General features: G+C 32.2%; 3 protein-coding genes across 3 annotated transcripts; 2 read left to right on the plus strand and 1 right to left on the minus strand.

The window, feature by feature from the left end:
• Positions 1-1,616: 1,616 nt before the first annotated feature.
• LOC105139059 (oligopeptide transporter 9-like) lies at positions 1,617-4,548 on the plus strand. The gene is made up of 6 exons (XM_011045360.1): positions 1,617-2,093; positions 2,476-2,573; positions 2,678-3,247; positions 3,335-3,593; positions 3,678-3,860; positions 3,937-4,548. The coding sequence occupies exons 1-6, from the start codon at positions 1,617-1,619 to the stop codon at positions 4,546-4,548; spliced, it is 2,199 nt and encodes a 732-aa protein (XP_011043662.1).
• Positions 4,549-11,812: 7,264 nt separating this feature from the next.
• Positions 11,813-12,466, minus strand: LOC105139060 (uncharacterized). Its single transcript, XM_011045361.1, has one exon. It carries the CDS (start codon positions 12,349-12,351, stop codon positions 11,866-11,868), a length of 486 nt encoding a protein of 161 aa, XP_011043663.1. The 5' UTR covers positions 12,352-12,466; the 3' UTR covers positions 11,813-11,865.
• A 5,199-nt stretch (positions 12,467-17,665) lies between these two features.
• LOC105139061 (oligopeptide transporter 9-like) lies at positions 17,666-20,838 on the plus strand. The gene is made up of 6 exons (XM_011045362.1): positions 17,666-18,440; positions 18,582-18,679; positions 18,779-19,348; positions 19,439-19,697; positions 19,795-19,977; positions 20,054-20,838. The coding sequence occupies exons 1-6, from the start codon at positions 17,967-17,969 to the stop codon at positions 20,663-20,665; spliced, it is 2,196 nt and encodes a 731-aa protein (XP_011043664.1). The 5' UTR covers positions 17,666-17,966; the 3' UTR covers positions 20,666-20,838.
• The last annotated feature ends 686 nt before the right edge of the window (positions 20,839-21,524 follow it).

Genomic DNA, 21,524 nt, shown 5'->3' on the forward strand with positions numbered 1-21,524 from the left:
TAATGAACCAGCCTGCTATGGGCCGAGATGGCTTTAATAATGCTTCCTGGTATTTGACATCACCGGTAGAGGAAAGGGCACCGCTAGCTGGTTTGAATGAAATGATCCTAGCTAGGATGTTAAAGTAGTTTTAGATACTAAAAAATATGTTTTCAAGAAGAATTACAGGCCATTATCTTACTATTCTCATCCCGTTCTCATATAAAAGTGATTTAAAAGGAAGAGATTTCATGAAGAGCCCCCCCTACTCATCGCATACAAAGAATATGAAATAGCTTGCTGGGATTCTCATTCTATCCAATTGTCATCTCAGTGTCTCTCTTTTTCAGAGTTTCTTATCCTGCTGCTAGGGTTTCACTAGCTCCTTTTTCAGGGTTCTCATTTCTTCTACTACGTAAAGTTGTATCTGTTAATGTTCTTTCCATGTACACCATGACCTCGCATGGTCTTCCTTTGTCTAGTCCCACAGTGGATGAAAATTTAGAGGCAGAGGAGAAAATTGTATAATTCTTTGATGACGAAGATATTGCCATTGGTCTCTATAGTTGTCAACTGAGTCTTATTGGTAACGTTTTGTCAGATAAACCTGTTAATAAGGTGCTGCTTCGTGATTTTATATAGATAGTTTGGAGGAAGCCTGCTGAAAAAGGTTTTCAGATACTGCAAGAGTATGGGGATGGTTTATTTCATTTTTTCTTTGATTATGTGCACGATCTCGTGACTGTACTCTTAAGGGAGGTACGTTTCTTCTTAAGAATAACTTGCTAGTTTTACAGAGATGGGAACGAGATAAAGCATTAATGGATATGGAGGCCTTTTATCGTGTTCCACTCTGGGTGCAACCATGGGGTCTTCCTGTTTATTTCCATACAGAAGAGATGGGGGATAGGATTGGGTCAAGGCCTGGCACTGTGCTAAAGGTGGCATAGTTAGGTGCAAATTGAATTGGATGTCCAGAAACCACTCGGACAGGATAACTCCGATTTAGAGTTGGAAATGATGTTGGGTGTTTGATATTCATATCTTATTAATTACTTATATATTTATTTATTAAATAAAAATTTAAATATTCATAAATTATTTATCTTATTTCAAGGATTTTATCCATATAAGGGAATTTCGGATATACAAAGGAGATTTGCATTCTTTTTATTTTTATGCAAAGGGGTTTCTAACAAATATTCAGGATTTTCAATGCTAGATGTAATTATTATATATTAAAGAGATTAATGTAATTCATCCCTGCTTTTATTTGCCAATATGAGATCCCGAGTCTGCTTGAGATAAGGATTCCTAATTAAATTTCAAATTAAATTAAACTATGAGATTCTTTTATTTATATAAAGTTGTAGATGAAAGGAAACTGAAGATATGCATGTGAAAATAAAACTCCTTTTTGTTCTTGTTTTTCCTTAAAACAAAAACTCACGTAAAAATACCTACTATATAAATCCTAGTATACAATGAGAGTTCCGAGGTTCATAAATCCTTGTGCAAACAGTTTTCACTTATCCTGCGAAGAATCTCCGTGAAGCCTACTTCATCTCCTAACTCTTGCTTGCCTAGCATAACAAATCCTTCTCAATAAGTTCTTGACCTACCTTTTTTATATGTTCATGGCTGAGATATCTGAGATTAAGGCCGTGGAAATTGAGGCTGATCATGAGGAATGTTCGATAAAGCAAGTAGATCTTACAGTTCCGAAAACCGATGATCCCACCATGTCAGTTTTGACATTCAGAATGTGGGTTCTTGGTCTTGGTTCTTGTATCATTCTATCCTCTGTAAACCAGTTTTTCTGGTACAGGTCGCAGCCATTGACTGTTTCCTCTATTTCTGCACAGATTGCTGTGGTGCCTTTAGGGCATCTAATGGCTAAAAAACTGTCGACTCGTAAGTTCTTTGAGGGTACAAGATGGGAGTTCGCATTGAATCCTGGACCCTTTAATATAAAGGAACATGTGTTGATTACAATTTTTGCGAATTCTGGTGCCGGAACTGTCTATGCTGCTCATATTCTTACCTCTGTTAAGATATATTATCAGAGGAAACTTACTTTCATTCCAGCCTTATTTATTATGATCACCACTCAGGTTTGTTCATCACTATTTTTCTTTTTTTGTTAGATTTGGAATGCTTAAATAGCATACTTAATATTACATGATCAGTGAATGTTTTGTTAATCTGTTTAATGTTTTACATAATTTAAATTTTTGTGCATGTTTCTAAATTAATTTGAGAAGAACTCTTACTGGTTAATGAAATCTAAGACTGAGCCTGAGAGTCACAGTAGTTAATTTTACTGTTCATTAGCTGATTTATGAACGATTACTGCAATTTCCTTGCGTTTCTTACCGTCAGTGATCCAAATGATGGAAATTTACAAGGATTGTGTCAAATTCTGCAAATGCATGTTACTTGGAAGAAAATTCTGAGTGGTTTCTGATCTTTCTATTGACCTTTCTGAATTTGTAGATGCTAGGATTTGGTTGGGCAGGAATTTTCAGGAAATATTTGGTTGAGCCAGGGGAGATGTGGTGGCCATCTAATCTGGTTCAAGTCTCATTGTTCAGGTACATTTGTGTATTTTCTTTCTATATTTTGAACAAACCAGCTCTACTGTTTTTTAGGAAGTCTATACCTTCTAACTGGTATGAATCTATGATTAATAACGCAGGGCTCTACATGAGAGAGAGAGAAGGCCAAAAGGCGGTACAACCCGTACCCAGTACTTCCTGCTAGTCATGATCTCCGCTTTTGCATACTACATCTTGCCTGGCTATCTTTTCACTATGTTATCATCTTTTTCCTGGGTCTGTTGGCTTGGTTCCAAGTCTGTTTTGGTTCAGCAGCTAGGTTCAGGATTATCGGGATTTGGAATAGGTGCTGTAGGATTTGACTGGGCTACAATTTCATCTTATCTTGGGAGCCCCCTTGCCAGTCCATGGTTTGCTACTGCCAATGTTGCCGTTGGATTTTTCCTGATCATGTATGTGATGACACCCCTCTGTTACTGTCTCAATGTCTACAATGCCAAGAACTTCCCTTTATATTCCAATGACCTATACACAGCTACGGGTCAGGAATACAAAATCCTTGAGATTATCAACTCGAAATTTCATCTCGATAGGGATGCTTATGCAGAGCATGGACCTGTGCATATGAGCACTTTCTTCGCTATGACTTATGGCTTGGGTTTTGCCACACTTTCTGCTACTGTTATGCATGTCTTACTCTTTAGTGGAAGGTATACTCCGTCAAATTTAGTTACTGTAGACTGAAATGACATTGGCTTTTCTGTTCTAATTTTTGTGTTCGTACCTTCCACTTGCAGTGACCTATGGAAGCAAAGCAAGATGGCCTTTGGGGCCAGAAGGAAAATGGATATACATACAAGGCTAATGAAGAAATATAAGTCAATTCCCATGTGGTGGTTTTTTCTCATTCTTGTTGCAAATATTGCTGCTATAATCTTTGCTTGTGAGCATTACAATGCTGCACTTCAGTTGCGTTGGTGGGGTGTTTTACTAGCTTGTGCCATCGCCTTCTTCTTCACCCTCCCAATTGGTATAATTAGTGCCACTACAAACCAGGTAAAAATTGTCGAAACCTTTGATTCTTATCAAGTCGATTGTCCATCATCATATGCTGAATTTCTTACTCTTGCCGGTGAACAGCAACCAGGATTGAATATTATCACAGAATATATAATAGGGTACCTGTATCCAGAGCGGCCTGTTGCTAATATGTGCTTCAAGGTGTATGGATATATAAGCATGGCTCAAGCTCTAACATTCCTGGCAGATTTTAAGCTAGGCCACTACATGAAAATTCCACCTAGATCAATGTTCATGGCGCAGGTCAGTTTTTTGTGCGTTTCAAATCAGTGCATAACATGATGTACGAGGCTCAATAATGAACATAATGACTTTGCAGGTGGTAGGAACACTTGTGGCTGTACTTGTATACCTAGGAACTGCCTGGTGGATGATGGATGCTGTTCCCAATCTTTGCGCAGCAGACAACGGCCCATGGAGATGTCCACAGGACAGTGTGTTCTTTAATGCCTCTGTCATATGGGGGCTGGTTGGGCCTCGCAGAATCTTTGGAAACCTCGGTGAATATGGCAATGTCAACTGGTTTTTTCTGGGAGGTGCTGTAGCTCCTCTCATAGTCTGGATTTTTCACAAGGCATTCCCAAGCAAGACATGGATCGGCCTCATTCACATGCCAATCATGTTAGGTGCCACAGCAATGATGCCTCCAGCTTCTTCTGTGAACTACACCAGCTGGATTATCATAGGATTCCTCTCAGGATATGTTCTTTTCAGACATCGAACAGAATGGTGGAAACGTTATAATTATGTTCTCTCTGGCGGTCTTGATGCCGGGACAGCCTTTATGACTCTGTTGATCTTTTTTGGTCTTGGATTCTGGAATGTTGGTCTGCTATGGTGGGGAAGCAACCCGGACAACCAAGAAGGATGCCCCTTGGCTAGCTGTCCAACTGCCAAAGGGATCCTTGTCGATGGCTGCCCAGTTTTCTGATCAATCTTTCTTTCACTCTCATTTCACTTTTCTACAGTAATTTTAGTTCTGTAAATATATATCCACGGCTGAATGCTGATGCTGCTCTGACAATTACAGTTTATTTTCTTGATAATACACATTTTCGCTACGTTATTATGCATTTTCTACTTGAGTGATATCAACTAATTGTTGTTGTCTCATCTCATTCCGTCTCGATCTAGCTATTTATTTTATTTATATCTGGATCTCCAAGGAATAGCTCATGGCTGGATTTGGTTGATCAAACCACTAAAACATAAAAATAAAAATTATTATAATTTTAAAATTTATTATTTAAAAAAAAACTCAAGTCACAAATTAGCTAGAAGAGTCAATATAAAAATAAAAATAAAAATTATTAAAATTTTAAAACTTGATTTGAGGATCGATCTTAACAAAAACCATATCATAGGTTGAGATAGTTAGCTTGGGATCATTCCCATTAATATAAAAATAAAAATAATTATTATCATTATTTTTAAACCTGAATTGAGAACCAACCTGAGATAAGACCCGAGTCACAAGTTGGATAGATTGATTTAGGTCAATATATATACAAAAGTTTTTATAAAACTCAACTCGGAGGTTGATTAGAACAAGGTTACAATCATAGGTAAGGAGGGTTAACTTAATTCGCTAGATTTTTTTTTTTAAATAACCAAAGTAATCTTGTTTTTAACGAAACAAAAATTCAAAAAAAAAATGTTAACAAGATTTTGACTCATGTTTATCCTAAGTTAATAAGGGTTTTTGACAGGGCCAAATCGAGTTAATTATTTTTTTATTTTTTTTAAAACTCAAACTATTTCAAGCCTTGACTCGTTTAGGTACCAGATGAACCTGCTATGACAATCCGAGTTTTATAACTTATATTAATATAATATTATTAATTTTAACAATCAATATAAACAAAAATAAAAACAAATCTAATTAGTTTTTAAAATATACAAGTTTAATAATAATTTATATTAATGTTAAAATAACCTTTTATATTTTATCATGTCTTATTCATCATAACCAAATAAAATACAAATATAATTATTTTATTTTGTACATCACTTTCATACACCATTCTCTTTCCATCTTATTTTTCTCTCGATCTAGCTATTTATTTTATTTATACCTGGATCTCCAAGGAATAGATCATGGCTCGATTTGGTTGATAAAGCACTAAAAAATAAAAATAAAAATTATTATAATTTTAAAATTTATTATTTAAGAACAAACTCAAATCACAAGTTAGCTAAATAGGAAGGTCAACATAAAAATAAAAATAATTATTATCAAAATTTTAAAATTTAACTTGAGAATCGTTAGCTTGGGATCATTCTCGTTGATATAAAAATAAAAATAATTAGCTTAGATTAGGATCATCCTCGTTAATATAAAAATAAAAATAAAAATTATTATTATTTTTAAATCCGAATTGAGAATCAACATAAAATAAGACCCGAATCATAGATTAGATAAATTAACTTAGATTGACTTAGATCAATATATATACAAATTTTTTTATAAAACTCAACTTACACTAGGACAAGGTTACAATCATAGGTAAGGAGGGTTAACTTGATTGGTTAAATTTTTTTAAAAAAATAACCAAAGTAATCTTGTTTTGAACGAAACAAAAATTCAAAAAACAAATTAACAAGATTTTGACTCATGTTTATCCTAAGTTAATAAGGGTTTTTGACAGAGTTAAATCGAGTCAATTATTCTTTTATTTTTTTAAAACTCAAACTATTTCAAGCCTTGACTCGTTTAGGTACCAGATGAACCTGCTATGACAATCCGAGTTTTATAACTTATATTAATATAATATTATTAATTTTAACAATCAATATAAACAAAAATAAAAACAAATCTAATTAGTTTTTAAAATATACAAGTTTAATAATAATTTATATTAATGTTAAAATAACCTTTTATATTTTATCATGTCTTATTCATTATAATCAAATAAAATACAAATATAATTATTTTATCTTTTACATCACTTTCATACACCCTTCTCTTTCCATCTTATCTTTTATATTTCTATTGTCTCCATTTTTTATTTTATTTTATCATTGAATGCTAACCAAATGCTACTAAAGTATTCATTCACTTCATTATTAAACTTATTAGAATTACACAAGATCGAGTACCATTAATTAAATAAGTAATTTAGGCATTTTGTAAAAGTATAGTGTTTTTCGGTGGCGGAGCCACAATGGAAATTAAGGGGGGCAATTGTCCCCTTAATGTTTTTTAATATTTTTTAAATTTTTTAATATAATAATTTAATAAGATTTTTTTTTGAATTATTGTTCATACCTCCTTTTTTTCTACAATTTTTTTTAAATTCTAAACTATTAATTAATTAAGGAATCTTTTATACTTTATGCTTAATGTTTTAGGTAAGTTTCCTTTATTTTTTCTATTTATTTAATTGTTTAATTTTAATTTTTTTCCTTAATAATATGATAATTTATGGATTTGCTAAATTAATATATGTATATATAATATTATATGTATATGAATGTGAATTGAAATGAGTTTTGATGAATTAATATGTATTTTGTTATGAATTTCATATGATAAATGATGGTAATCAATGTACTAGTGATTAAAAATGAAGTATTGAACAACTAAAAAAAATTAGAGATACAATAAAAAAATTTAAAAAAAATATATTAATATTTATATTTAACCCACTTATGTAAAACAACAAATTAACAAAGAATTTTTGCCAATAATTTCACTAGTTCCTAGAAGATTTAAAAATAGATGAATGAAAATTTCATTATATATATTGAGAAAGAATATCTTTAATGAAATTAATAATCAAGTCATTATTAAGCAATTTTAAAATATAAAAACTTGAAAAAAATAATTATAATGTAAGTTTTTTCATTTTAAAAATATTTTTAAATTAATTTCTCTATATATAACACATGTTTATATAATATATAATATCAAATATTTATAATTCTGGCTCCACCACTAGTATTTTTTTTTTAATAAATATACTTAAATTAGCTTATACATCAACCACATTTTTTTTTATAATATTAATTAAATCACACTTCTATATTGAAAGAAGGGAAAATATATAAAAGATGTCCCGGACTACAAAAACTCTATAAAATTTTAAAACCTTGCAAGATAGATGTCGCAGGAAATTGAGATTTTTGTTGAACTTTAATATCTTATATTAACTCCAACTCTTACTAGTTTGATCACCTAGGAACTAGCCAAACCCCTCCTAATCAGCTGGATTTTTTAAATTTATTAATTGAGAGAATAACAAATTCCTTTTTTATATGTTCTTGATGGATTTCAATAAATTCAATTTCTTTTTGCAAAATAAGCTGAATAATTAATAAGAGAATTCATTTCGCACGTTTTCTTAGCCATAATTGTTTTTATTTAGAGTGTTCTATTTGTTTCCTAGCTAGTTTATTTAGAATTTTAGGAACTTCGATGTTTATTTAATTCTTGGAACTCATGATGTTTCGTACTAAATTAGGTCGAAAATAAGATTACGTGAAGAGACAGGTAATTTGCCGAGTTTAGAGTTCAAATTCTAATTGATCTGTTACTTTCGAATCATAACTGGAGCTACGTAATTCGATTTTAAGTGTTTCTTATGCTTTTGGAAAGGAGAGACACATGCCTACAATTCTTACGAGGAGTAAGGAGCTAGTCTTGCTGTTTGAAAGCATGTAAAGTCCATATCAATCATGGAGTCTTCGCAGCTGACACTGTCTCGGTTTTTTGGCCTGTATATGAGAGTTATAGAAGTCAAAAAATTGCAAGAACAGATGCGTTGGAAAGATGATTTGAAGGGCTGCAATTCTTCCAGGACTAGAAAGTTCGTAGTTCACTCGTTTCTCACCCAAAATCAGCCCGCAACCTAAGGCAAAATACATGGCAGATTAGGAGAACGATTCCCTCTCTCTGTTTTTTTTTTTAATGTAAGGCCCAAGGTAAATAAACTCCATTTTAACAGCTGCTAGGGGCGGCGGAGCATTCAGAACATAGACAGGGAGTCAGCGTCTTGACAACGAAAAAAAACAGAAAAAAACAAGAGCAGAGCAAGTTTAAGCAAGAGATTGCGCAACGACTTAATTAAGATATGACGACTTCCAATCTATTGAATTTTCAATGCTTAATGTATCATGTTTGTTTCCTTTTCAGTTTGATGATGTAATAAAATTTTTGTTCTGAAATTTTCATGTAACCTAATTATGATTGCGTGAATAATTTATTAATTAAATTAAATTATTTTTTTAGTCGAGTATTTCATTTTAAATTTAATAATTTAATGCTTGTGTAGCTTTGGTTTGGAATACTAGAAGGAATTTATAGAATAAAACAATGTAAATACTTGCGCGTACTCTTTAGAGCGTGTTTAGTAATGTGATAATAGTTGCTTTTCAAATAATTTTTCGTATCGAAATGCATGTTAATGATATTTTTTTATTTTTTAAAAATTATTTTTAACATCAATAAATCAAAACTATTCAAAACGTATAAATTATATTAAATTTTAATAAAAAACAAAAAAAATTAATTTTTTTAAAAACACATATTAAACTAACAAAAAAAATTAAATTTTTTAAAAACACATATTAAAGTGTGTTCCCAAACAATTCTTTAAAGGTTTTATCATGCTTAAGATCTCCACGAAAATGCAAGGGTTTGCTTGCTAAAATAATCTGAATAAATTAGTGAAACTTGATTATAAATAATAATTAACATCAATAATCTTTAACTATATTTCTACATACATATATTTATGCTCATGTCTCTATTACTTATTTATTTTTCTAAAATCTCTAAATTCCTCCTCCTCCTTCTTGTTTTCTTCATTCAATCATACACATACTTTATGTAAAGAAATAGGAAATAAAATTACAAACCTCATCTTCAATGCCGTCTTGGGGGATGGTTGTTGGCTGAAATTTTTGAAAAGTAAGTGGATTGAATTATTAATGGAAAGAAGGATAAATAAAAGAGAGACGATCATCAAACTTTAAAGATAAGAAAATCATTACTCCATGATCATCATCACTCTAAGATCAATAATCTTAGTTGATTAAAAAAACAAAGATAAAAACACAAAATAAATCTGAAAAATATATAAAGACGTATATGTTCTAACTTTCTCCATCCTTTTTACTCAAAAACAATAATCAAATGCTATTTCAAGAATGCATATATGCCACCATCTTAAAATTGAGTTCATAATATCCCACAATTCCGTATAATCCATACTGAAGGAATATATAACAAGCTAAGATAAAACCTTAACTTTGTTATATATCAACTCAACAATTCTCTCTCCTTCGTAGTGTTACATAAACTATGAGATACATTAGTTTCATATATATATATATATATATATATATGGACATGCGAGGAAAGACAACTGCAAGTGAGTTTCAACCGACACATCATGAGCTATAGAAGAAAAACCTGGTCCTGTATTAAACCACTACTTTGACAAAATCACAAGTAGAATAAATGAATACTGGTCAGGAGAAACAGGTAAGTCGAATAATTTAATTAATATTGTTTTGATATGCTTGACTTTCATATGCTCTCAATCTTAGTAGTGTTACCTCATTTAAATTTCATGCTGACAGATATCATATGATCTTGTTTCTAGATAGCTTACGTAATTTTTGAGAGCTTTTTCTTACAAGTCAAAAGGAGAGTTGAGTGTCGATGTCACAGGAAATTAAACACGCTCATGAAAAATCAAAGTGTTGGCTTTTCGGTGGAAATGATTTTCGAAATGGGTGACAACTAGATGCTTTTTACTTATTATCACATTTGCTCAAGATAAGATTACGGGCTGGTCAAAGATAAGGTTACTCTTTTCTTTTTTTTTTCAATTAAAGAAACAGTTTAATAACTTAATATTTTATATAAAATTTAAAGATATAATTTATATTATTTTTTAATATATTTTTGAAATAAAAAATTTTTAAATTTAAAACTTATATAAATATTAAGTACCTTATATTTAATTTATATTAAATAAATAAAAATAATGAAATTTAAACTTATAAATACAATACTTTGTTTTCAAAACTCTTACATGAAATCAGAGAATTATTTTAATTTAATAATTTAAATTTTTAGATAAAATCTTAATATATAACTTATATTAACATTCTTGTTAATGTCTTTTTTAAAAAAATATTTTCACTGTAAATTCTCGGGAAAAATATCTTTGTGCTGTATCAAAATCATTAACTAGCTAGAACTGAAGGGGTTTGGTCCTTCGGTTTGTTCTTTTGATCAAGGAATTTTGTTCTCTTTTTAAATTAAGATCTTGAAGCTAACATAAGGGGTTGAGTTGAGGATTTCAATTTGGTGCTTTTGTGATTTTTCCCCTCAATTTATCTGTTTTAAAATTGAATTAAACTTAATTCACTTAGTTTTAAAATTTTTATTCAGCGTCAACTAAAACAAATAGCATAAACTAAATAATTCTCCGCGCTACGTTAAAAAAATCTTTTACATGTAAAAAAGTGATACCAAGATCAAGTGAAATGCTTTAATAGTTCATTAAATTTAATTCAACAGGTTGAATCTGAAATCTCTCGACGATACAAAACATCGGGAATTTAAATAGTATTTTTACCATATTACTTCTCATTAAAAAAAAAATCATGGCACGGCTGGTGGGTATATTATTGTTATTTTTTATTGTACTCATTAGTTATTATTAAATTAATTGGAGCAAATTAATTTTTTTTATTTTTAAAATACAATATAGTTACTAATTTAACCTTGGTTGAGGAAAAAAATAACTCAGGTTGTTCTGATTTTTTACTTAGTTTCAGCATAGTTAAATTATTTCATTCCTCTTGGAATTAAAAAAACTTATACTTGGGTTTAGGGTATTTTAATCTTTTTAATTTGATTATTTTGTAATTCTCAGGTTTTTTTTTATGGGTGATAGGGTCATTATCTAAAAAAAATAAAATTAAAAAAGGTTAAGAATGCATAAATAGTCATCATAAGTTTTGGCGCCGGCAGCCCTCCACTACCGGGAAGTGCTCGTGGTCTGAATGATCAAATTATAAGCATTAAGCATCATCAAGAGACAAGAAATTGACAGATTATTTATTCTCATGGGGTCTCCCAAAGCAATTACATGGAAGAATAACCACAAGCTCAACTGATTACTATAGCCTATTTTGTCATCTATATACACCTGGTTTTGTGGAATTTTTTTTTCTGCAGTCCCTTTTAGCTTCAATTTTTTTTTTTTTCCTGTTGTTGTATGATCGGAAATTATTCTTCCTCGTAGTTGCTTTTGGAAACAAAACCCTCATATGTAATATTGCTCAAGTTGATGTCACCACATAAATCCTCTCCAGAGCTAAAATCAAACTCATTTCCTGGACTCTGGCTCTCAAACTTGAATTCTGAACTAAAAATGTCGCCGCTCGAACCATGGCTCAGTGAATTATGATACTCACCACCAAATCCTCTTTCATCCATTAAGCAATCATGAATGAAATTGTCTTGGAAGCTCGTATTATGATCAAATGTACTGTTTGAATCCATAGGCTCACCTAAACTTGCGAAGCTGTCAAGTGAAAGCCACTCTGCAAACGTAACCTTTGGTGATAGGGAGCTTCCTTTAGGTTCTTTAGGAGACTCAAACATCTGCGGAACTGACCGGTCGATTTCAGCTGATGGTTTTTCCGTACTCATTGATGACTCAAGACTTGAAGCTTGCATTTTGAGTCTCTTCGGAGATGGTGAAAGTTCCATAATGTCTGAGTTTAAGCTGTCAGATTGGAGTTCTTTTCAAAGACTCCATTCCTTCATCTTTGAGCAACTTTTTCTCCAAGTAGGAATGCCAATGATTCTATATCTCATTATCTGTTCTTCCAGAAAAATGCTGCGCTACCTGAGACCACCTAGTCAGTTTAAAACAGATTGTCTCCATTAGTTCCGCTTTATTGACACAAAAGACGTGGAATCTCTACTTTGATCAGGAATAATGCAGTGGTTAATTAAAGCTAAATGCAGAAACACTAATCCCATAACGTTTCTGCGAATTCAGCTCAAAGAATTCAGGGATTTTAAATCGAAATCATATTCTTCTATTTCCTTGCATCATTGTTTAGGTTACAAAATTCGGTTTGACCTGCAATGGCCTGTTATCTGTTCATAGAAAAAGTCCCCTGGCAACCCTCATAGCATAATGTGGCTTGATTTGGTGAAGGCAGTTGCCTTGCTAGACAGTTCTGAAAATGCATGCTAGGCTAGCGTTGAGTACTAATCTATATTATTTGACCTAAATGATCATGATCATCCAAGCCCTAACTCCTACCATTTAATTTTCTTTGAAGGGGTCACCCACCTAATTCTATAAGAGTGATGCTTTTTAATAACTATAATTATCTGCGATGAAGGGCCAGGATTGTCTCTTCTTCTTCTGCAGAAGGCATCCCTCTTCGTAATCCTGGTCTCAAGTAATTAATCCATCTAATCTGCAGCTCTTCCCATTCCTCTGCAAGCCTGCATTAGTACAATATTTAGTGTTTCATGATCATGAAGACCTGGAAAAGTCAACTCATTAGGGCTTTCAAGCTAGTTGTTTTATGAGGAAGCCATCATCAATCCTTTTCTCTTGAAATCTAGAGATTCTACTGCGAATGCTGTCTGGATGATGCAAGCTGACATCTAAATTTCTAACTAGTTAACCAGCTGAATTAGCCAATCGATGATGAGAGGTTGGTAAATCTTAAGCTTGGCTTAACTCAAAGAGTAATGAAGACATTTCAGTAATTTTGATGACTTCTTACATAATACATGACCATTATTTTTTAACAAATTATATGTACAAGAGTATTTATAAAGAAATTGTAAACAATCATCTTAAAATTTTGATTAATCAAAACTATATAACACTTCTTCGTCGTTAATAAATTAAATCAATCCCATTAACATGAAACCTTTTGTACCCCTCCTTTTGCCCTCTAAATTTTGAATATAGTAAATTTACCTGGTGTTTTTTTTTTAATATTTAGTTTTTTTTTAAATAAATTATTATTTAATATTAAGTTAATTAAATATTAAGTTTTTTTATTCAACTAAAAAGTAGAATTTGACAAATTACATATTTAAAAAATTAACTTGAATTTGCTTTTTTTTTTTTCCTTCTTTTTTTAAGCTTTTTGTTTTTTCCTGTTTCATCTTTTTACATTTTATTTTTGCTTTCTACAAGATTTTCAAGTTATTTTAAAAGTAACATGGGTTAGGTTGAGTTTTTTCTATTAAATTTAGTTTTTTTTAAAAAAAATTATTTTCAAATTAAATTAACTTAATTAAGTAATATAACAATAAACTAGTTCCTTCATGATATATTTCTTTTTGTTTGCTTTCCTGATTGTTGTTCTCGCATGTAATCTTTTTCAATTACTTAAATTTTAGATTTTTTTATTTCTTTAAAAATATTGATGTCAAATGAGCATTTTTTTTGTATGATAGAAAAAAAATTGTCTGTCCCGAACCATCTAACTAATAATTTCTAAATGAGAATAAACCGAGAGGTTCTCATTGCATCAAATTCAAATTTGCTTATTGATTTATAAAGTTTTTGTTTTTATTGTTCAACCTATTTTTTAAGCATTTTTCACTTGTAAAAATCACCAAATTGATATTTTAAGGTGTTTTTTTAGTTATTTTAATGAGATAATGTAAAAAAATCTTAAAAAAGTATTATTTTAATTTTTTTTTAATTGAAAAATACTTTTAAAAAATGTATGTATATATTATCAAAAACACTATTATTCTGAATAGTAATTAATGTAAAGCAAGTTTTGTTCAAAACAGTAGCTCATTTTTCCCAAAAAATAAAAAATTTGACAACAAACAAAAATGGATTGGAGAAACACCTCTAGGAATAAAAAGGAAATCTCTCTCTCCTCCACAAGACATACATTATCTTTCAAACCTTATTTTAGGCTGCCGCCAATGCCATCCCCTTCCTTGTGTTTCTTATATATATATATATATATGAAATTTTTAGATTTTTTTTTTATTTCATACAATCAAGGTTTAATCATTTCAGATTTGATTTATAGGCATGACTCTTCATTCATATAAGAGTTTTGTATATTCAAATTTGAGAGTTTAGGTCATTTATATAAAGATTTAGAAATTATATCATGTTATATAAAAATGCTCGGCATCTATTGAGAATATTAAATGATTAAAATCTTTCATTAAAGAGGTCTTTTAGGACCGCTCATTTCTCCTTTGATTATCAGAGCAAAAGACTCGTTTGCGAGTGTGAACTCGAAGAAAAGTCAGGTGCTCAAACTTTGATTAGAATGTTGAATAGACTTAGATATTGTCATCCATGAAAAGACATAATGTTATGTATAATATATAATGATTAAACTTGGCATGATATGAGTCAATGCAAGTAAATTCGAAAAACAAAATTGAGATTTTAATATTTAATATTAATTTTTTTAAAAAAATTATATTTAAACTATATATAATTATTTTATATGGAAAATTAATAAATATTTTATGTGTATTTAGTCTATATATATATATATCCAATAAAAAATTAAAAAATAATCCATATAGATAGAATACACACACAGTATATTTTAAGAAATATTTCATATATATAAATGAAAAATATACTATATCTATTCAGTAAAATATTTCTTAATTTTTCAATGATATTCAAGAGTCCAAAATCACTGCAGCTTTCTTATTAAAAAATTGTTGATGTTGATGGATCAGGACACATCAATGAGGCAATTAATAGAGCTTTAACATAATCATTGCACCATGATAGAAACTCTTGCAAAGAATCTTCAATATATTTTTATTTAACTCTCTGCATCCTCCTCCAATTAATTAATTAATGAGGGGAAAAATAATATATAATTCAAAATTTATTGGGATAACCTCAATCATTCATGAAGAGTCTAACAATTTCTAAATGAGAATGATCCTTCTGAAGTCATCATGTTTTAAGAAACCTTTGTTATAGAAAGTAAGGAGATCGAGTTTATGCTCCGACGACTACACGCTCTACCTGTTTTGCATGAACAATAAATATTTTAATAATTGAAAAAAAAATCAAAATCTTTAAACATAAACTGAATTAGAAGAATTCTTACTTTGATTCACCTAGGTGATTGATGTTCTTAGTTCTTGATCTTTGTATAAACAAATACAATAGATTTTTTTTTTTTTTACCTATGTTTAAAGAGATACAAGGATGAAAAACATATTTATAAATAAAATTAATCGAATATAATCTATGAACTTGTTAATTAAAAAGTATTTTGAATGAATTGCTATGTGAATGCAAAAGGTGAAAAACTCAAAAATAATTTAGAAAATGTTAATATGGTGTGAAAGCAATCCAATGTTCTTGGACTCCTTGTCGAAAAGCAATTCAATATTCTTGTACTCCTTGTTGAACATGATTTGCAAGGATAAGTACAACTACGATGTCTTTTTCCGAGTTAATCAGTACCTTACAGGTTGTTGTTTGTAACAATTCTATTTTTGTTTTATTATGATTAAATTATTTGATTTGATTTGAATTAATAAATAAATTGATTTTAAGAGATATAATATAATTTATTTTTTATATTACATTTATAATATTTCTTGTATTGAAAAAAAGGATAGATTTTTGAAGTATTTTTATAAACTGAATTCCATTTATAATTCAAATATTAATTTTCTTAAAATCTTTGAATGGAATTAAATCTAAAGAATTAAAAACATTTTTTTTATAGTTTTTTTTTTTTACGTGGGGTGTCCGGGCCAGATTACGCGCATTACAACTAATCCCCACGGTCCACTGAACATCCTGCAAGCTCAGTGGACAGATAAGGCACCGCGGGGATGACAGATGTGTAATTAATAAATAAATTGATTTTAAGAGATATAATATAATTTATTTTTTATATTACATTTATAATATTTCTTGTATTGAAAAAAAGGATAGATTTTTGAAGTATTTTTATAAACTGAATTCCATTTATAATTCAAATATTAATTTTCTTAAAATCTTTGAATGGAATTAAATCTAAAGAATTAAAAACATTTTTTTTATAGTTTTTTTTTTTTACGTGGGGTGTTCGGGCCAGATTACGCGCATTACAACTAATCCCCACGGTCCACTGAACATCCTGCAAGCTCAGTGGACAGATAAGGCACCGCGGGGATGACAGATGTGTATAGTAAAACTCAAATTCAATTGCGGAGGAAGGGACAAGCCCCTCCCACTGCTGGGCTACAACCTTACTTGCAAGACGAGGGATTAGTTCTTATTAAAACAGTTGATGGACGAGGGATTAGGACACATGAATGACGCTAATAAATGTCCAAGAGAAGATCGTTTTCAGGAATCTAAGGGGTGGGAACTGGTGGCCTTTGTCTTCGAGTCGTAAAGATGAGGCTGTACTTAGACTTCATGGAAGCCATGGAATCTAAGAAAATTTAAACTATGGACTATATGCCTATATGTCTTCGACTTTCCTAACATTTCTTTTCTTGACCATAAATGCATGTCGAGAGAAAAGCTTCCTTTTAATTACACATAATCTTTATCTAATACAACAATTAAAAAAAGGGTTAATTTGGATGCTTGCCTTCGTCACAGTTGATTGTAGTTAATCTCTAATCATAATTAATTTCAAAAATTATTCCTAATAAGCGGCCATTTCCGAGAGTCAAACCATGGAAAAAAAACTATACCCTAAGATCCCTGCATCGCTTGACCACTACAATGGATGTAAGTCTTTTTTATTTTTTATGGGGAAAAGTTACTGGAATGCCGAAAACACCCCTGTTACAATTCAAGAAAATATTTTAATAACTAATGATAAATCATTTTCTTTTTATATTGAGAATTTTTTGTCCCCCCAAGTGGCTGCCACTCCTGAGCTGAGATTTCAGATCCCACCACCACCCCTGCAGGCGTGCATTTACTGCTCTCATCAATATATAGGACAAATAAGCACCTTTATATTTTAAAAGTATTTTTTAAAATTTTTAAAATTTTTCTGCAAAAAAAATGAAGGTAGTGGACCAAGCTGTAAGTGAATAGGTACCAGATAGCAAGGCATGTGACACTGTGCCTTTAATTTCAAAGCTCACATAATGAGGTCTGCAAAATATCCGAATCCAATAAAATTCATCGAATCCTTGTGCTGACCATTTCACTCTTGGCCGGCCCTTAAGCGGAATCTTTCCTTGTATTCTGCTAAGAATCTCTTTAAAATCCTAGAGCTCTTCTAGCGGATACTTACACTACACTACACTACACTACACCCGTTTTTAAACAGGAGCAAAACATACAGTTCTTGGGGCATTCACTATCTGCGAATCTTGAGATCATGGCTGGGGCAAATGAGGTTCAGGCCATGGAAATAGAGGATGAAGAGGAGTGTCCAGTAAAGCAAGTAGATCTTACTGTTCTGAAAACTGATGACCCCACCTTGCCTGTTTTGACATTCAGAATGTGGGTTCTTGGTCTTGGTTCTTGTGTCCTCTTGTCGTTTGTAAACCAGTTTTTCTGGTACAGGACACAACCGATGTTCATTTCGTCTATTTCTGCACAGATTGCTGTGGTGCCGTTGGGGCATCTAATGGCTAAAAAACTGACCACTCGCAAGTTCTTTGAGGGTACAAGCTGGGAGTTTACCATGAATCCTGGACCTTTTAATATTAAGGAACATGTGCTGATCACAATATTTGCCAATTCGGGTGCTGGAACTGTTTATGCTACGCATATTCTCACTGCTGTTAAGCTATATTACAAGAGGAAACTGACTTTTGTTCCCGCCTTGTTTGTTATGATTACTACTCAGGTTTGTTTCCTTTTCCTTGTCAGATCTTTGCACGGTTGAATTAACATACTCGTATTTCTGTATGATCTTGAATGCCCTTTAGTAGAAAGTTCATAGAATGGTTTCTGATGATCTTTTAGTTGCTCTATGGATGTATTCCAGGTACTAGGATTTGGTTGGGCTGGTCTTTTCCGGAGATATTTGGTGGAGCCAGGGGAAATGTGGTGGCCATCTAATCTGGTTCAAGTCTCTCTGTTCAGGTAATTATGTGTATTTGCAATATGTATTAATCAATCGTCTGCTGTATTAATAGCACGGCTGTATCTTTAATTGTTTTTCTGAATCTATGATCAATTCAGGGCTCTACATGAGAAAGATAAAAGACTGAAAGGCTACACAACTCGTACCCAGTTCTTTCTCCTAGTCATAATTTGCAGCTTTGCATACTATGTCTTGCCTGGCTATCTTTTCACTATGTTAACATCCTTCTCTTGGGTCTGTTGGCTTGGTTCCAAGTCTGTTCTGGTTCAGCAACTAGGTTCAGGCTTGCAAGGACTTGGAATAGGCGCTGTAGGGTTTGATTGGGCTACGGTTTCTGCTTATCTTGGAAGTCCACTAGCCAGTCCATGGTTTGCTACTGCCAATGTTGCAGTTGGATTTTCCCTAATAATGTATGTGATGACACCCATCTGTTACTGGCTCAATGTCTACAATGCCAAGAACTTTCCATTATATTCAAATGAGCTTTTTACAGCAAAGGGTGAGGAGTACGACATCCTCAACATCATCAATTCAAAGTTTCATCTGGATCGGGATGCTTATGCAAAGTTTGGGCCAGTACACATGAGCACCTTCTTTTCTATGACCTATGGCCTTGGATTTGCCACACTTTCTGCTACTGTTATGCATGTCCTACTCTTTAATGGAAGGTAATAAGCTCCATCTCATAGACATCAACCTTTAGATGAAGCTATTGTTTTGTGTGTCCTAAGTTTTCTGTTTGTACCTGCCACATGCAGTGACCTATGGAAGCAAAGCAAAAGGGCCTTTGGGGGCAGAAGGAAAATTGATATACATACAAGGCTCATGAAGAAATACAAATCAGTTCCCACATGGTGGTTCTACATCATCCTTGTCATAAACATTGCTGCTATAATCTTTGCTTGTGAGCATTACAATGAATCACTTCAATTGCCATGGTGGGGTGTTCTGCTAGCTTGTGCCATCGCATTTTTCTTCACTCTGCCAATCGGTATCATCAGTGCCACCACAAATCAGGTAAAGATGTTCAGACTTGTGCTTGCAAGCTAAGTTCAGTTATAGTGCAACCCCATCATAATATCCTGATAATTTTTGTTCTCTTTGGGATAAACAGCAACCAGGTCTTAACGTTATCACGGAATACATTATAGGGTACATGTATCCAGAGCGGCCGGTTGCTAATATGTGCTTCAAGGTGTATGGATATATAAGCATGACTCAAGCTCTAACGTTTCTAGCAGACTTTAAGCTAGGGCACTACATGAAAATTCCACCTAGATCAATGTTCATGGCACAGGTTAGTTTTTTGTGAGTTTCAAATCAGTGCATAACATGATGTACAAGGTTCAATAGTGAACATAATGACTTCACAGGTGGTAGGAACACTTGTGGCTGTACTTGTATACCTAGGAACTGCCTGGTGGATGATGGATGCCATTCCCAATCTTTGTAGTCAAGACAACGGCCCGTGGAAATGCCCGATGGACAGGGTGTTTTTTGATGCTTCTGTCATATGGGGGCTGGTTGGACCGCGCAGAATCTTCGGCAACCTTGGCGAATATGGAGGTGTCAATTGGTTCTTTCTCGGTGGGGCTGTAGCCCCTCTCATAGTCTGGATTTTTCATAAAGCATTCCCAAGAAAGGAATGGATCAGCCTCATTCACATGCCAGTCCTGTTAGGTGCAACATCAATGATGCCTCCAGCTTCTGCTGTGAACTACACCAGTTGGATTATTGTTGGATTCCTCTCTGGATATGTTCTGTTCAGATATCGAACAGAATGGTGGAAACGTTATAATTACGTGCTCTCTGGTGGCCTTGATGCCGGGACAGCCTTTATGACTCTGTTGATCTTTTTCGCTCTCGGATACTGGGATGTTGGCCTGACATGGTGGGGAAGCAATTCTAACAACCCAGAAGGATGCCTCTTGGCTAGCTGTCCAACTGCCAAAGGGATCGTTGTAGATGGCTGCCCAGTTCTCTGATCAAACTGTATATTTTTACTCTCCTCTTGCCCCGTTTTCGAAACAATAATATTTACTTCTGTAAATACATATAGGCAGCTGGTTGCTGCTGTGCTTGATAATGGGTTCCTAGATGAAAAACTTTGTTGAAGATTTCCTTTTAGCATGCAATCAAATGGGTTAAATTCTTCCAGTAGATCACTATCTTTGGAACTACTATAGTTTCAGACCAAGTATTAGAAGGAAAAACCGAAGTGGATGTGGACTTTCATGTTTGAGCTTGAAGTGATTTCAGGAATGGTGATCACTTGCACAGGAACTCTTTTGGATGGAGACTCTCTATCCATATTTATTTTATTATTTTTTTTAAAAAAAAAACCCTATAATAGCTCAGATTTTAATTGCGAACCAAGAGTGAATTCATCGGAAATTATGTTTAGGAATAAAGGCTTTAGGTAGTTGGATAATGGGCTTAATAAAGTGGTCTTCCCTAATAAAATAGCATTCAGGAGCTTTCCGATCTTTCACATCATTTTAGCAAAGATACAGTATACACTAGTTCATAGGCCTTCAACGTAAAAATCATTGCTTTTTTGGTTTTGGTTTAGGGATACTTTTGTCTTTTAAATATGGTTGTCTTATAATTATTGAATTCATTAGGGGTTATATGGTCATTCACTACATAAGCAAATTACAAAAATCCTAGAGGTGCGTGAACAATGCCAAAACCTTTCTTCGAGGCAACGAGAACGAGTTGGATAATAGTTTCTGGTTTAACATGTGTAACCTTTTTTAAGCTCTTTTTTTTTTTTATTCCTTTAATATTTTGCTAATTTTTTTATTCGTTGTACCAAATTCTTAGATTTTTACTGTTTCTTTT

This window comes from Populus euphratica, unplaced genomic scaffold (assembly GCF_000495115.2).
Source record: "Populus euphratica unplaced genomic scaffold, PopEup_1.0 scaffold121.1, whole genome shotgun sequence".
Taxonomy (NCBI): Eukaryota; Viridiplantae; Streptophyta; class Magnoliopsida; order Malpighiales; family Salicaceae; genus Populus; species Populus euphratica.

What these genes read in the sequence shown, in the direction of transcription:
- LOC105139059 (XM_011045360.1), top strand. Translation starts at nt 1,617, where the DNA reads ATGGCTGAGATATCTGAGATTAAGGCCGTGGAAATTGAGGCTGATCAT. An exon ending in GTTCAAGTCTCATTGTTCAG is followed by an intron (nt 2,574 to 2,677) that starts GTACATTTGTGT and finishes TTAATAACGCAG; the next exon opens with GGCTCTACATGAGAGAGAGA. An exon ending in GATCAATGTTCATGGCGCAG is followed by an intron (nt 3,861 to 3,936) that starts GTCAGTTTTTTG and finishes ATGACTTTGCAG; the next exon opens with GTGGTAGGAACACTTGTGGC.
- LOC105139060 (XM_011045361.1), bottom strand. Translation starts at nt 12,351, where the DNA reads ATGGAACTTTCACCATCTCCGAAGAGACTCAAAATGCAAGCTTCAAGT.
- LOC105139061 (XM_011045362.1), top strand. Translation starts at nt 17,967, where the DNA reads ATGGCTGGGGCAAATGAGGTTCAGGCCATGGAAATAGAGGATGAAGAG. An exon ending in GTTCAAGTCTCTCTGTTCAG is followed by an intron (nt 18,680 to 18,778) that starts GTAATTATGTGT and finishes TGATCAATTCAG; the next exon opens with GGCTCTACATGAGAAAGATA. An exon ending in GTCCTACTCTTTAATGGAAG is followed by an intron (nt 19,349 to 19,438) that starts GTAATAAGCTCC and finishes TGCCACATGCAG; the next exon opens with TGACCTATGGAAGCAAAGCA.